The sequence below is a fragment of the Elephantulus edwardii genome, unplaced genomic scaffold (genome assembly GCF_000299155.1).
Source record: "Elephantulus edwardii isolate Elephantulus edwardi_28Jun2011 unplaced genomic scaffold, EleEdw1.0 scaffold00237, whole genome shotgun sequence".
NCBI classification, from domain to species: domain Eukaryota; kingdom Metazoa; phylum Chordata; class Mammalia; order Macroscelidea; family Macroscelididae; genus Elephantulus; species Elephantulus edwardii.
The window spans coordinates 2828699-2844268 of record NW_006399987.1 but is presented as its reverse complement, the minus strand read 5'-3'; the positions used below and the strand labels follow the sequence as shown (position 1 = coordinate 2844268).

Genomic DNA, 15570 nt, shown 5'->3' with positions numbered 1-15570 from the left:
GGAGTTTAGGGCTGGTTGTACATAGGGTCGCTATGAGTCGCAAGCGACTCGACGGCACATAACAACAACAACGGTACCAAGGGTGTTAATTATGAGTCCAAGTAAGATGCAGCTATTGACAGTTTCAATCTTCTCTCCATCCATCATGATTTTCCCTGCCCGTCCAGTGGTATCTTCTGCAACATCTACTTAAAATCCTCCTCACTTTCAGCAAGGTTGTTTCATCTGCATAATGCGGGTTACTGAAGAGTCTCTCTCCAATCCTGATGCCACATTTCTGTTCATAGAGTCCAGCTTCTCCCATAGTTGTTGGAGAACAACGGCCGACTGCATGCAGCCTAAAAAGTCCCACCCCGCCCAACCTGGGAAAATGATGGGGCAGTACATCCGAAGGACCCAGGCCACCTCCACCTCAGTTGTCTAAACCTTTGCCTTGAGAAGGTTGGATCACCATTTATTTTTTACAATTTCTTTTCAACAGCAACTCAGCCTATATCTATTCTCTTCCAGGGACAAATTCCCTAGGAATTTGAATGTTTTCAGCCACATCAGGCACTCATCCGGGCACCTGGAATGCCAGGGGTCCTTGGCTCCGGGCTCTGCTCTGCTTTCAGACAACGCTGCAGAGGCGGCCAATCAGCTGCATTGAGGAGAAGCAGGGCGAGGCCACCTCTTAAAGGAGACGCGACCCGTTAGTTAGCAGACAGGAGGGTGACCCTGATGATGGCGACCCGCGCGGGGCTAACCCTGGCCCTGTGGCTACTACTGCCGCCGGTGGGAGATGCATGGGCAGGACCCCCGCCGATCCAGGACGGCGAGTTCACGTTTCTGTTGCCCGCGGGCAGAAAGCAGTGTTTCTATCAGTCTGCGCCGGCTAATGCAAGCCTCGAAACAGAGTACCAGGTACGCGGTCGCGATCCGCTGAGCGAGCGGAATAAAGTAGAGGGAATAAAGCCAAGCTGCGGAGGCTGGACATGTGTGGAAGGGGGAGGAGTCCGCTCTCAGGGGCCCGTGGGCGGGGCGAGGAGCTGGAGCCCGTGGGGGCAGGGCTCGTACGTGGAGGCGGAGGGGGGAGTAATGAGTGACGGCTAGAGTAGGCGGGGCCAGGGCCGAGCCAATGACAGGAACGGGTGGGCGTGACCAAGGCAAAAGTTTCTGGGGACACGTGGACAGTAAGGGACTGACTCCCCAAGAAAACGTCAGTCATGGGCTTGGGGGCGTGACCACGGGAAAGAAAATACTTTCAGTCCATTGTAACTCAGGGCGATCGCCTGAGTGTCAAACTGTCTTATAAGGTTTCAATACTTTTTCTACAGAAGTATTGGCACCTTTGGGTGGGCTAGAACCACCAACCTTTTGATTAGCGGCAAAGCATATTCACGTCACTCAAGGCTCATCATCAGTGAGGGTGGAGCCAGGGGAAGGAGTGGGACCAGAAGGTGTCTGGTCCTGGGAGGCCCTATTTGGGTTTGTGCTGGTGGTCTCGAGCCTGGCCTCTCCAGGTCAGGGCTCCCCCCACTCCCTACCTGATTTTACCTGACCCCCAGGTAATCGGTGGTGCGGGGCTGGACGTGGACTTCTCCCTGGAGAGCCCGCAGGGCGTGCTGCTGGTCAGTGAGTCCCGCAAGGCCGAGGGCTTGCACACGTGAGTCAAGTCCGGCTGCCACCCTGGGTTCAGTTACAGCCTGCCCTCCCTGCGGCCTCGGGTTACCACCCTGCCTGCCCCCGGTCATGCTGTGTGTCCTGTGCGCAGGGTGGAGCCCACGGAAGCCGGGGATTATAGGCTGTGCTTCGACAACGCCTTCAGCACCATCTCTGAGAAGCTGGTGTTCTTCGAACTCATCTTCGACAGTCTCCAGGACGATGAGGAGGTCGAGGGCTGGGCTGAGGCCATGGGCTGGGCTGATGCCGTGGAGCCAGAGGAGATGCTGGATGTCAAGATGGAGGACATTAAGGTGCGCCCATGGCCACCTCCTGAGACCCCCCTTTGTCTGAGCCCACACTTCTGGGGTGAAAAGGAATCATTACATCTCAGTACGCTCACGGAGGGCACAGAGGTTCGGGATGGCTGAGGACTTACAAAGTCACAGCAATGAGCAACCAAACCCAGACCTCTGTGTGTGTGTGGGGGGTGGTCCCAGCTCCTCATGACCTCCTAGGACAGAGTAGAACTGCCCTGTAGTTTCCCAAGGCTGTCACGCCACGGACGCTGACTGGCGGCTTTGTCCTGTGACACTTCTGGTTAGCAGCGAGTCGCTTTAACCGCCACACCACCAGAGCTTGCTGCTGGCAACCAGCAGAACTGAGATTTGAATTCAGGCAGCCTCCAGCAACTGTCCTGTTAAGCAATACTATCTGCTTTATGTGCACTTAATTCTCAGGGTAGTTTAAGTGGAGAGGCCACTGGAGCCCTGCCAGGTAAAGGGACTTGCTCACAGCCAGGTGTGCGGTGAGGATTCCGTCTTGCCCCCCAGTCCCTCTCCTTGGATCCCCTGGCTGCTGCCTCAGTCCCTGCTGCCCTTTCTGTCCCCAGGAGTCCATCGAATCCATGAGGACTCGGCTGGAGCGCAGCATCCAGATCCTGACCCTGCTGCGGGCCTTCGAGGCCCGGGACCGCAACCTGCAGGAGAGCAACCTGGAGCAGGTCAACTTCTGGTCAGCTGTTAACGGGGCTGTGCTGCTGCTGGTGGCCGTGCTGCAGGTGTGCACGCTCAAACGCTTCTTCCAGGATAAGCGCCCGCTGCCCACGTAGCCACCACCTCAGCCACGTCCAGGGGAAGGCAGGACACGAGAGCATGTGGAGTGTGGATCTGCGGGTCCCTACCTCAGCTTCGTTTCCCACTGGAAGGGAGGCCACTTCCAGGCTTGGGCAGGGAACACTCCTGGCTTGCGGGCCTGGGCCCTCCCCGGCTGCTCCCTGGAAATCGGGCCTGCTGGGCTCTGCAGCGCTGGAGGGCTCTCTATTAACCATGGGACACATGTCCAGCGCTCTGCAAGGCTCCTGCCTTGATTCCTGTAAATGTGCCTTAGCCCGAGCCTTCCAGTACCAGCAGCAGGGCCAAGGAAGCGGATCTCCCTGCCTGTCCCCACTGGGCCAGATGAGGGGACCCAACTGTTGTGGAACCCCATGCCTGCCTGTCTGCCTGGTCTTGTCTCCCCATCAGAGGCTGATGGGGACAGAAGCTGGGCAGGGCAAGGCCTGGTCCTGCCAGGAGCCGGAAGGAGACAAGGCCGCAGAATTCTTGCCAGGACAGTCACTTTATTAGGCAGCAAGGGGCCAGCCCTCAGCCCAGCAGGGGTAGGGGAGGTCTAGTAACTGTCTCAGAGGGAGGGCCTCGAGGTCCTCCACCCTCCTTTTCCCTGTAGGGGTCCCACACAATGCTGAGAGTGGCCTGGCCAGAGCCAGCACAGGTGCCTCAAGGAACAAAGGCTCTGGCCTGTGTGCCAGGGTCAATAAATTATGGTCAGAAAGCACACAGCCTGGTGACTGGGGCTCAGGGACATCAGCCAGGACAGACCTGGCCCCAAGGACCCGGGCCTGGGACCACCAGGAGGCGGGAGGGGTCTCCCACGAAGCTCAGAAGAAAGGTCGTGCGGGAGCCGATGGAGGTGGTCGCCTGGCACAAAAGAAACCAGAAAGCAAAGTTTGACTGGGTCTCTGGCTGGGCTGACAAGCCTGGGCCCCCCAGACTGTCTGGGGACTGTGGGACAGGGGTGGAGTGTGCAGTGGAGGGCAACCACTCCCTCAGCCATCAGTCCCCAGCCCTAGATCCCATCAGCCCTGGGGCGCATCCTGGGCAGCAGCTGTGCGCACACGTGTGATGTATATGTACTTGTGAACGTGTGAGTTCATGACGTGTACGTGTGTGTGCATGCACACCACTGCTGAGGAGTTAGGGCGAGGCAAAGCCCCCTGGTTCACTGCAGCTTTGTCTCTGGGAGTAAGGAGCCCTAGCCCTGCCCACAGAGCAGAGGAGTGAGGCGGGGGAGGCCTGTGGTGGGAGGGAGCACCAGGTCCTCTCCCAGTCCAGCTCCAGGGAGCACTCCCCCAAGTCCATACAACAGGCCCACACGGCAGCCTCCAGCGTCTTCCCTTTATTTAGTTTATGAACAGGATACAGAGTGCAGGCACTTACAGTGGTCAAACTGGGCAAGGTGTGGGCAGGTTTGCTCAGGGGCTGCCTGAGGCCCCGCCCCCCAGGAGGCAAGACTAGGTGGAGCCCAGAGAGCCCTCAAAGCCTCCCTAGCCACACACAGCCTGAGCCCACGTGCCTCGAGAGGCCAAAAGGGCTGAGCGGGGCCAGCAGGGCTGAGGGTTCCAGGCTGGCAAAGGCACCAATGGCAGCTGAGGCTGGGCCGGGCTCATGTCGTGTGGTTAATACAGACGAGGAAGAAATATGTACAGCTAGGGCCTGTGGGGGGCACCGGACCCTGGGGCAGAGGATCTTGAGACGTGGCCCAACAGGAAGTAGACACTTCCCAAGTCCCCAAGAGGCCAAGCAAGAACAAGGCCCCCGAGAGACCCCAGCACGGTCCCCCACGCCAACCTGGGTCCCTCCCTCAACGTGGCACCCAAGGTGCACATCCCTTCGCTACCCTGAGACCCCACCCCCCAAAGTGCAATGCCTCGCCTCCCCCAGTGGGCCCCAGGGCCCCTCGTTCAGTGGTCAGTGTCCAGCGGGAGCAGGGCCAGGCCAGCACCATCTGGAGCGAGCTGGGGAAGGGATGGGCTGCCCACAGGGGCTGGTCCCGCAGAGGGCTGGGAGGACCGGGGCAGCGGAGGGGCCCAGACCACCGAAGCTCCTGCATGGCGGGTGCATGAGGCCCCCGAGAGCATGCCCCCCGCAGCCTAGTCGAGCAGGGATGGCTCGGCTGGGCGGATTATGGTGGGCCGGCTGGGTGCAGCAGGGGGTCTTCTGCTGCAAAGAGAATAGAGACAGATGGGGAGGGGGAGAGGGCAGTGAGGCCAGGATACAAGGACCCAGGCCCGTTCCCCTGGACCGGGCTCCCACTTGGCTTGCTCATGGCACGAGGCTCACCAACTCCTGGGGCCTGGCCCTACTCCAGAGGCAGCTTCAGAGGCCCTCGGACCCAGGTGGCCACCCCCCACCAGTTTGCTGGGATCTGAGAGAATCCCCCTACACTCTGGGGGCTCCAGGTGCCTCGCAGAAGTAGGGAAGGGAAAGCCTGGCCCACCGAGTGGGCAGAGTCAGGGATGCTGATGCTCACTGTAATCAGTAAGGGAAGAAGGTAAAAAGCAGATGTTCCACGTGAAGTCCAAGCTGTGGGAACCCTGACTAGGGCAGACCACCAGGCCTGGGAACCCCAGAGTCGGCCCTGACCACCCAGTACCAGCTCTGTACTGGGAACAGAGCTTGGTCTCTGAGCCTCCATTTCCTCATGAGCCTAATCCCAACCCCCTTATGTTGTGAGCTGCCGAAGTGACACTGGAGCCGAGACATTGGGGTGCAAGTGGGGTGGAGCACGCCTTACCTGGGCACTCCAGGCGGGATGCCAGGTGGGATCCGAGCCGGCCGTGACGGGATCTGAGGCGGGGCTGAGAAGGGGTCATTGTTGGCAAACACACTCTGGGGGCCAGGCCGGGATGGGATGGGGGGAGCTGAGAAGGAGGCTGCTGGCCCCACTGGTACGGGGATCAGGGGGGGACCCGGAGTAGGACCCCGCACTGCTGGAGGCCGGCCTGGTGGGTGCCCAGCGGATATGGGTCGGCGCTGTGGAGTAGGGCTGTGGAAGGAGAAGAGGGGTGAGTTGAGGGGAGCCCAGAGAAGCGGGAAGCTGGCCCCGGCTGTCAACTGGGAAAAGCTGGTGTGGACGCAGCGTTGGGTGACAGCATCACATGTGTCCTGTCCAAACTCCTCAGCCTCTGCCCCCAGCCAGAGCCGGAAGCCTGGGCCCGAGACCTCCACTGCAATCCCCACCCAGCTCTGCTCCAGCCCCGAGGTCTTAGTGGCGCTGGTCCCATCCAGGAATTCCCTGGCCTTCCACCACCTCTAGTTTCCTCAATGTCAGGCATTGCTGGGATCTAGACAGTCAAATGCCTTTGCGTAGCCAATAAAACATAGACAGCCTTCTGGTATTCTCTGCTTTCGGCTAAGATCCATCTGACATCAGCAGTGATATCCCTGGTGCCACAGCCTGACTTTTTGGCCGTTCTCTGTCAATGTACTGTTTTACTATAACCCTGTCTGCTGCCGACACCTCACTTCCCCGTCAGTTCTGGGGTGGGTGGCGGGTTGTAGTTAAACCCTCCCTTGTCCTGCTCTCTCCCATCCCCATTCTCGGTCCTGTGGCAGGAGGCTGACCTCATTGGTTAGCATCAGCGGGGCCACTGACCTTTGGCTTTAACCATGTGGAAGGTGAGAGAAGGGCAGAGGACCCGGGGTGAGGGGTTGTTGAGGGCATTCCTACAGAGCTCCTGTGGCCCTGCTGGGTAACCCTTCGTTCCGCTCACACCTGGCACTTCAGCCACTCCTGCCCCTGTCCCTTCAGGCCCAGATGGCAGCTGCTCCCACTGTGGCAAGCGTCGTGCTCCCATCATTCACTGTGGGTTCCATGGGTCCTACCCACCCCCGGCTGGTGCCTGCTACTTTCTGCCAGGCCCGGGCAGGGCACCGGGGAGAGTGGCTGCCCGGCTTCTCGCACCTGTGACTGCTGGTGTTCTGGAGCCAGGTGTCGTCGACAGGTGGGGGCATGGGTGTGGACACAGTGCTGGTGCTTATGTCTCCAATGATGCTTAGTGCCTCCTTGAGCGCGTGGTACATACGCAGCATGTCGTCCCGCCGCTGGGCCTGGTCCGCCGACTCCTCCATAAGGCTGTTCTGGTCTGTTGATGATGAGTACAGGTAGGCCAACAGCTCATGGTGGATGAAGGCTTTTGTCTGGGGAAAAGAGCAGGACGGGTCAGCCTCATGCAGGGCCACACCTGCCGTGCCTGCCAGCTGGCTCCTTTGACTGGCTGGGAAAGTGGCCACCACACCTAGGAGGGCTTTCTTTGTTATGCTTTATAATGTGGAGGAGCCCTGCTGGTGCACTGGTTAAAGCGAACCTCCGGGTCAGTGGCCTGAACCTCGCAGCCACTCGGCTAAAGACAGAGGAGACTGCTGGCGTCCTGACAGACTTACGGACTGGGCTGCCCCACGGGGAACCTCTCTATTGTCCTTGAGGGTCACTGTGAGTTAAGACTCAATGGCAGTGGATTTGATGTCCCGTGTTTAGGGGTCCTCTCAGCCCCCTTATCTTAAGAGTGCCCTAGGAGCAGAAGATTTCAAGTGCTCTTTCCCAAGGATCTCAGAAGATGCCTTCGAAACCTACTGCTTGCATCTCATGGAGCTCTGGTGGCCTTGTGCTAAGTAAGAACTGCCAACCTGAAGGCACGCGATTCAAATCCACTAGCTGCTCACAGGAGAAAGAGTGGCGGTCTCCTCCTGTGTCATTCACTGCCTCTGGGAGCCCCTGGCGGGTCAGCTGTGGGCCAGTTTCCACTTGATGGTCCGTCTCCGTCACCGTCGTCACCACCACCACCACCACCACCACTAACATCTTATCTCTTTCCTTGCTATCTTTTTGTCTCATATTTTCTCACTGCTTTTTTTAGTTACTTTTCTTGTCGGGTCCAGGTACAGAAACTCATCTTCTGCAAACAGGATTAATTCTCTGTATGATTTTGACATTGTACAAACAGATTTGTCCTGGAAAGGGTTAAACCGGGCGCCTCCTTGGAGGCAAGGTTTCTGAGGCTCCGTCTAACATACTTTGGACATGTTGTGAGGAGAGACCGGTCCTTGGAGAAGGACATCATGCTTGGGAGGGTGGAGGGACAGCGCAGGAGAGGAAGGCCTTCTATGAGGTGGATTGATTCAGTGACTGGGATAATTGGGATGGGAGTGTCAGAGACAGTGCGACTGGCAGAGGACAGAGCGGAGTTTAGGGATGTTGTACATAGGGTCGCTATGAGTCGCAGGCGACTCGACGGCACATAACAACAACAACTAACAACATGATTTTGAACTATCCAGAAGCACCATGTTGTGAATGAACATCACAGAGGACTTCATAGAGTCCAATTTCTCGAATAATTTGCTCAGCATAGAGACTGACTAGGTATGGAGAGAGAAATCAATCCTGACGCACCCCATTCTTAAGGAACAATGCAGTGTTCCCCTGCTCTGTTTGCACAACAGCTTTCTGGTCTAGGTATAGGTTTCATATACGCACAACTAAGTGCTCTCAGATTCCCATTTTTTCTCAATGTTAGACATAACTTGTTACAATCCACACAGTCAAATGCCTTTGCATAGTCAATTAAGCGTAAGAAGACATTCTTCTGCCTTGCTTTACTTTCAGCCAGGCTCCATCTGATATCAGCAATGACATCCCTGGTGCCATGGCCTCTTCTAAATCCCACTTGAACTTTTGGCAGTTCCCTATCTGTGTGCTAGTGTTCTAGCTGTCTTTGAATGATCGTCAACAGTATTTTGCTTGCATGGGATATTAATGACATTGTTTGATAGTTTCCACATTCTATTGGATCACTGCAGCCCTGGATGCTCTCACCAGTTTATGCCAGGAAATTTAGAGGATAGCTGTCTGGCCAACAGACTGGAAGAGGTCCGTATTTGTTGCCATTCTCAAGAAAGGTGATCCAAAGGAGCTCTGGTGGTCTAGTGGCAAGAAGCTGCACTGTAATCCCAGAGGTGGTGGTGGTGGTTGTTATGTGCCATCGAGTCGCTTGCGACTCACAGCGACCCTATGGAAAACAGCCCTAAACCCTGCTCTATCCTGTGCCAGTCTCACTGCCTGACACACCCATCCCGATTACCCCAGTCACTGAATCAATCCACCTCATGGAGGGTCTTCTCCTCTTGTGCCGTCCCTCCACCCTCCCAAGCATGATGTTCCTCTCCAAGGACCTCTCCCTCCTTATAACATGTCCAAAGTATATCAGACGAAGCCCCAAAATCCTTGCCTCCAAGGAGCAGCCTGTTTTAACCCTCTCCAGGCTGAATCTGTTTGTTTTCCTAGCAGTCCATGGTACCCTCAATAGTCTTCTCCAGCACCACAGCTCAAAGGCATCAATTCTCCTTCTATCCTCCTTAGTTACTGTCCAACTCTCTGATGCATAACAAGTGACAGCAAAGACCATAGCCTGTATCAGATGCACCTTAGTCTGCAGAGTGACATCACTGCTCTTCAGTACCCTGGAGAGGTCCCTAACAGCCGACTTTCCCATCGTAATACATTTTTTTGATTTCCTGGCTGCTGGTGCCAAGAGTGTTGACCGTGGAGCCAAGCAAACTAAAGCTGTTAATAATCTCAATCTCTTCACCATCCATCCTGATGCTGCCAATTGGTCCAGTGGTGAGAATCTTTGTCTTCTTGACATTGAGCCTCAGTCCATACTGAAGGCTGCAGTCCTTGACCCTTTGCAGTAAGTGCTTGAGGTCCTCCTCAGTTTCAGCAAGCAGGGTTGTGTCATGTGCATAATGCAGATTGTTGATAGATCTTCCACCAATCCTGATGCCACACTTCTCCTCATAGAGCCCAGCCTCTCGGATAATCTGCTCTGCATACAGGTTGAAAAGGTATGGAGACAGGATGCATCCCTGGTGTACGCCCTTCCCAATTTTGAACCATGCAGTGTTGCCCTGCTCTGTTCTGACAATTACCTCTTGGTCCAAGTATAGGTTTCGCATTAGAACGATCAAGTGTTCTGGGGTTCCCATTCTTCTCAGAGTCAGCCACAGTTTATTATGATCCACAGAGTCAATCCACCGGATGCTCTGCTGGAGAAGGAGGGGCAATCTCCTCCCGTACCAGTCAGATCTGATTTGACGGTACACACAAAAAATAGTAACATTAAAAAAAAAAAGGAAAAGTGATCCAGTAGAATGTGGATACAAAGGTAAAGGGTAAGAAAACATAAAAAACGGTTGTCAGAAGAAACCCTGAAATCTGCACTGGACCAAAAAGAAGGCAAAACAGAAGTGAACAGAAAATGTCTAAGGGCAGCTTAAGAAGACAAAACAAAGTATTAATGAAAGGTGCAAAGAGCCGAGTCAGGAAACCAAAAGGGAAGAACATGTTTGGCAGTTCTCCAATTGTAAGAACTGAACAAAAATTGAAACCTTAAGTTCCAGGATTTTATGGGCAATATCTTAAACAATGCAGCAAACATGAAAAGAACATGGAAAGAATACACAGAGTCACTGTACCAAAAAGAATTAGTAAACATGGAACCATTTCAGGATTACATTTCAGGATTATATGGTCAAGAAGCAACACTAATGAAGGAAGAAGTTCAAGCTGCACTGAAGGCATTGGCAAAAAAATAAGGCCCTAGGAATTGATGGAACACCTCCTGATATGTTCCAGCAAACAGATGCAGCCTTGGACATGGCTGTGCCATGAAATTCAGAAGACAGCTACGTGGTCAACTGGTTGGATGAAAGCCTGTTTGTTCTTCTTTCAAAATAAAGGACATCCAACAGTATGTAGAAATGATCAACAATATCATTAACATATGCAACTGAAACCTTGCTGAAGATTATTCAAAAACGGCCAGACCAGTACGTCAACAGTGAACTGCCAGAAAGCTGGACCTGATCAGAAGAGATTGTGGCAAACCCTGACATAGGGCCAGATAGCAAGTCTCTCCCTGTGGGGCGTGGCAGGAGTGGGGTGCAAGCTGCGACGGCCAGTCATAGCAGAACAGGTCTTTAGAAAGTTTCTTCCCCTTGTTGACTGAGCATTGGTGGAAAGCAGTGCAGCTGAAACTGTAACCATAGAAGGCATTACACTTCCAGAAAAAAAATTTAAAAAGTGTAATTTCCATTTTATTTTCAGATGAGTTTTTTTCTTCATCCTTTAAGGATTCAAATCCTTCCATGGGCTTTGGTGGTGGTTGTGGGGCAGCACACCTGCAGGTCTAAATCTGGGTGGAGGTGTCCGGTCCTTCTGGGCTTCCCAAGAACGGTTCCTCACAGCCTTGCTGGGAATGGCACGGCTCCCACAGAGTGTAGTTTCACACAGAGCTTTGGAAGCACGCATGCGTCGAAGACACTCGCTTAGGAAATATCCCTGACGGCAGCTTTTTATTTTTAATCCAAAATTCTGTTTATTGAGATAATTTCCATTCATCTTGATTTTTTCCCCCCTTAATTCTGCTTCCGTCTGAAAGAGCATCCTTCTGTAAGCCTTGCTTTTCCTCCTGTAGGCTGACAGAGAAGAGTGGAGCAGCCAACACACAAAACTACTGTTTGGCATGGCTGAAGATCGTGGTGATTTTATAGCATCCTGGACATTTCGTATCCATGAAATAGGAATTCGGGCTCTGCACCAGGCGCTTCTTCTTGTGTTTCCTCTACTCCTCTTCTGGGGAGGGATGAAGGAGATCCTTTGCGAGAGGCTTGTTGGCACACGGAGGCCACAGTCGGAAAGGAGCCCTCTGCTATATTTAGAATTACCAACTTCTTAATTGCCTTGTCTTTGCACGCACCGAGCACAGTTCGTGTGAATAGGCTGCACGTGGCCATGTCCCTTTTTGGCACGACCGTGTTTCTCCTTTTCTTTGTCATGTTGGAAGCGAGGGTCTGAGAGAGGCAGAAAAATCTTAAGGAAAAGTATTGCAAGCAGTACTCGTAGCAGCTGTTGGATACAGATACAAAGGAAAAGGTGGAGAGATTACACCAGCTAGTGTGAAAGTTCTTCTCCCAGATTATGGAGGCACTAAAGTAGTTACAGATGACAAGGATTCTTTCTTATTCAGAGATGGTGACATTCTTGTCAAGTATATAGACTGAAAAAAAGCCCTTTTGAAATGGCACCACTTGAAGCTGCCCATTCCATTGAAGTTCTGAAATCTTCCATCATGTAAAGAATCCATGTCTCCCTTTTGTAATAAAGTAATGACATTAAAGGAGAAAAAAAAACACCAACAACCCAAAACCACTATTCATAGACCAAAATGTTAGTCAAACAGAAGAAAGGAACACAGCATGGATTACAATCAGAAAGGCGTGTGTCAGAGCTGGACCCTTTTTCCAGACCTTCTGAATCTGTAAACTGAACAAATCATTTGCGAAGCTGTCAACCATATGGAGAAGAACATGCAGTCAGGACTGGAGGAAGACTCGGCAGCAGCCTGCATTATGCAGATGACAGACATAACTTGGCCTGAAGAAAGGGAAGAAGACTTGAAACACCTACTGCGGAAGACCAAAGACTACAACCTTTGATACGGATTACGTCTCAACATCAAAGCAAAATCCTCAGCACTGGAACAAGAGGCAATATTGTGAGCGATGAAGAAAAGATTGAAGTTTTCTATAATTGCATTGTGCTTGGATCTACCGTCAACACCCATGGTAACAGCAGTGAAGGAATCAAGATACACTGCACTGGGCACTGGGCAAATCTGCTGTCAAGGTCACCCCTAACTGAACCTACGCAGAGGTGCGTCAGAAGACAGGCCTGGCAACGTGCTTCCAAAGAGCCCCAGCCTTGCAAAACCCAGGGGAGCAGGTCAGCTCTGCACAGGCGGGGTCACAACTGACTAACAACAAGAACATACAAGCACATAGCACAGGGCACGTGCTCCCACGGGGGCACAGTCATGTGACTCCCACCTCAATTTCCCTACACAGGCGAAGCATCCCGGCTGACTCAGGAGCAGTGGTGCCGAGTTCTCGTTTTCGATTTCATGTCACGTGTGTCCTGGCCAAGTTTGGCTCTGGGCTGCCTGCTGGCCACCACTTGTGACCGGCGGGGAGGGTGACAGGGACTCACGTTGTTGATCATGAGGTGCATGATGGTCTTTGGCATGAGATCGCGGATGGACTTGTTGATGATGGCCACGTAGGAGTCCACCAGGTTGCGGATGGTCTCCACCTGGCGCTCCAGCTGAGGGTCCATGGAAGAGAAGGTGTTCTCCTGGGCCCCGTCCTCGTTTTCTGCCTACAAGGAGGGAAGGGGAGCGGGTGAGGGTGACTCTGGCCTGAGGCGAGCGTGGTGCAGCCCCTTCCTCTGGAACTGCTCTCCCTGCTCCACAGCCGCTGACCCTCCGGGACTGGCCCTTGATGGCGATGGCGATGGCCCACCACTGAGCCTCGGGCCAGAACTGGGCTGGGCCCTTTCAGCCGGAGATTAGAGCCGCAAGCTCACTGTGGGCTAAAGAGGGTAATAGTTTACTTCACTTCAATGATGGTAAAATGACAACAGGTTCCCAGGCCTTTCTGTGTCCCCACCCTGGGCACTGGTCACAAACGCCCCTTTGGTGTCACTGGTGTGAGTGAAATTCTACTCAGGGTCCCCCACAACCACAGAGGGCTGGCCAACATGGGGCTGGAACCAGCTCTCCTGGGAGGGGTGAGCTCTGCCCAAGGTGCATGGGCCTGGCAGCCAGCTCCTCACCTGGTCCTTTTCGGGGTAGACTCCAGCTCGGAGGAATGAGGCCTTCCAGCTGTCCACATCCTCCTGGGAGTCACAGGCCAGCTCAATCTGTCGCAGGTCCTTGTAGACATTCCTGCGGTGGACAGGAGGGACACAGAGCTGACTCTGCCTGTGGGACTAACGGGCCCTGCGTGGTGCTGATCTGGGGTCATCTGGATTTGGAAGGAAAGCCTGATCTAAGTCTTCAGAAGCTGTCTCGTCTGGGACACGAGGATGGCACGAACCGCCTGCGTCTCAGCAGACAAACGGCACTGTGCGTGATGTGTGTGTGCATGTGTGCAGCGCTCCCCTGGGACGAGAGCAAGTGAAGGGGCGCCCATGCTTTATAGCATCTGGTGACTGAGAGTTCTGTTCGCTCGGCCATGCTCTCCTGCCTCTGGGAACAGCTCACCCCCTGCTCTGTACGCCTCTGTAATGGTACTGCCAGCAACCCCAGGAGTGAGTGTCCTACAAAACCCTCCTTTGGCTGGAAAATGTCCACCAGGAGTCATCAGCACAGAACTTTCTACAACGGCAGAAGCATCCCCTTCTGTGCTCTTCAATGTGGTGGCCACAGGTGACCAATGGCCGAGCAATGTGACCAAGGTGGTGCATTTTTTTCTTTAGTGATGGTCAAGCAATTTATATTTAAATAGTCACATGTTTCCTGTGGCTACTGCACCGGACGCGTAGCGCTAGAACGTGCCCTCCTCCCAGCAGCAGGTGGGGACAGAGTGTGGCCAGGCTGGACCCAGACTTGGGGAGAGACGGAAATGTTTGGAAAGTGCTGGACTGTGAGCGAGAACAAGTTCAGAGGCACAAGTCGGGAAGACGAGCAGGATGGCCGTGCACTAATGTTCGTGGACTGTCCACACACCACACAATTTCTCCTCTGGGGTAGTGTGGCCAGGAGACTACCACAGAACCTGCCCGTGAGGCCCTGCTCTGAGCTAGGCATGGCCTGTGACTGGCCCATGAACTAGGTCATCAGTGAGTGGCACTTCTGAAAGAAGCTGGAATGGGAGGGTCCAGAGGGCCATCATGGTGGCAGGAGTGTGGGCAGGCATCCCGGACAAGGAAGCAGAAGCTGTGTGTGCTGAGGAAGGTGGAAGAACAGGAATGTAGGGGTCCAAATGTGGTTCGAGGTCAAGTCCAGGCTTCACAAGATTTGTGATGGCTTGTCTCGTTCCCCCACAGCCCAGGGAGTCCCAGCCTCGGGGACAGGAATAAGGCCCAGTAACCAGCCTAATCCTCAGAGAGCCAGATGTCCCACTTGTCCACTGCCTCTTGGTGGGGCCAAACCCTGAAGAGGTTTTCTGAGCCAGCAGCCTCCTACACTGGCCCTGAGCTGTAGGCCAACCGAGTACAAAGCAGGACACAGATGTCCTCACGCAGCCCGGAGGGGAAAGAGGCTCTGCAGGAACAGACGGACTCTAAGGGCAGTGGGAAGGCTGCCCCTCCTTGCCAACTGGCGATGGGGGGGACACAGGCCTTTTCTGACAGGCTCCCTGAGGCAGGTAGCCTGGCTCCTGATCCGGGCCTGCATGGGCCTGGGAAGTGGACGTCTGGAATCTGCACTAGCTCTTCCCTCCTATCGACAGGCTCTCCCAAGCTGAGGGAGGTCCCTGTTCTCCATGGTGGACAGGCTCGTGGCCTCTCTCTGTCTCCACGTCCACTCCCCACAGGGAGCTCTGGTGGCGGAGACCATAAGGAGTTATGCTGTGGACCTAAAGGCAGGACTGACTGGGCGGTGTGACCCCACCACCTGCTCTGTGGGTGAAAGGTGGGCAATCTCCCGGGGGATATCAGGAGCCTCTGAAAACCCGCTGGAAGTCAGCAGAGTCGGTTCCAACTCAGCGGCAAAGACACGACCCCAATGATCTCCCCACTCTCAGAACCTGCCATCACCCTCACACAGTGACCACACACATTCACACCCCTGCTCCCTCTCTCCACAGGCACCCCCAAGCCCACCCTGCCTCCACCCTCTCCGCCTATGCTGGCGTCAGTGGGTCCCACAAGGGGCTCGGGCCCCAATCCTTTCCTTGTCACACCGACATCCACCAGGAGTCTGGTCAGACCACCCAGAGTCCACCCTGTACCCTCCCATGTTCTCGGCCCCAC

The 15570-nt window shown here is 54.5% G+C and overlaps 2 protein-coding genes and 1 pseudogene across 8 annotated transcripts in view; 2 read left to right on the top strand and 1 right to left on the bottom strand.

Moving 5' to 3' along the window:
* Nucleotides 1-720: 720 nt before the first annotated feature.
* Nucleotides 721-2752, top strand: TMED1 (transmembrane emp24 protein transport domain containing 1). The gene is made up of 4 exons (XM_006898781.1): nt 721-903; nt 1548-1645; nt 1754-1955; nt 2534-2752. The coding sequence occupies exons 1-4, from the start codon at nt 721-723 to the stop codon at nt 2750-2752; spliced, it is 702 nt and encodes a 233-aa protein (XP_006898843.1).
* A 1833-nt stretch (nt 2753-4585) lies between these two features.
* Nucleotides 4586-15570, bottom strand: part of DNM2 (dynamin 2) — a 111767-nt gene continuing 100782 nt past the window's right edge. For 3 of the 7 annotated variants that reach the window (XM_006898774.1, XM_006898778.1, XM_006898775.1), the window contains 5 exons: nt 13429-13540; nt 12805-12972; nt 6664-6899; nt 5494-5745; nt 4850-4919 (listed from right to left, as the gene is read on the bottom strand). In XM_006898774.1, coding sequence (XP_006898836.1) covers nt 4850-4919; nt 5494-5745; nt 6664-6899; nt 12805-12972; nt 13429-13540 — 838 coding nt within the window. Of the gene's footprint in view, nt 4920-5493; nt 5746-6633; nt 6900-12804; nt 12973-13428; nt 13541-15570 lie in introns of all 7 variants that reach the window. The other 4 variants (XM_006898776.1, XM_006898777.1, XM_006898779.1 and 1 more) reach the window with 3 other exon arrangements.
* LOC102870348 lies at nt 10251-11819 on the top strand (annotated as a pseudogene).

Excerpts from the sequence above, each read along its gene's own strand:
- TMED1 (XM_006898781.1), top strand. The coding sequence starts at position 721 with ATGATGGCGACCCGCGCGGGGCTAACCCTGGCCCTGTGGCTACTACTG. Across the intron at positions 904-1,547 it reads GCCTCGAAACAGAGTACCAG|GTAATCGGTGGTGCGGGGCT; the intron begins GTACGCGGTCGC and ends CCTGACCCCCAG. Across the intron at positions 1,646-1,753 it reads AAGGCCGAGGGCTTGCACAC|GGTGGAGCCCACGGAAGCCG; the intron begins GTGAGTCAAGTC and ends TCCTGTGCGCAG.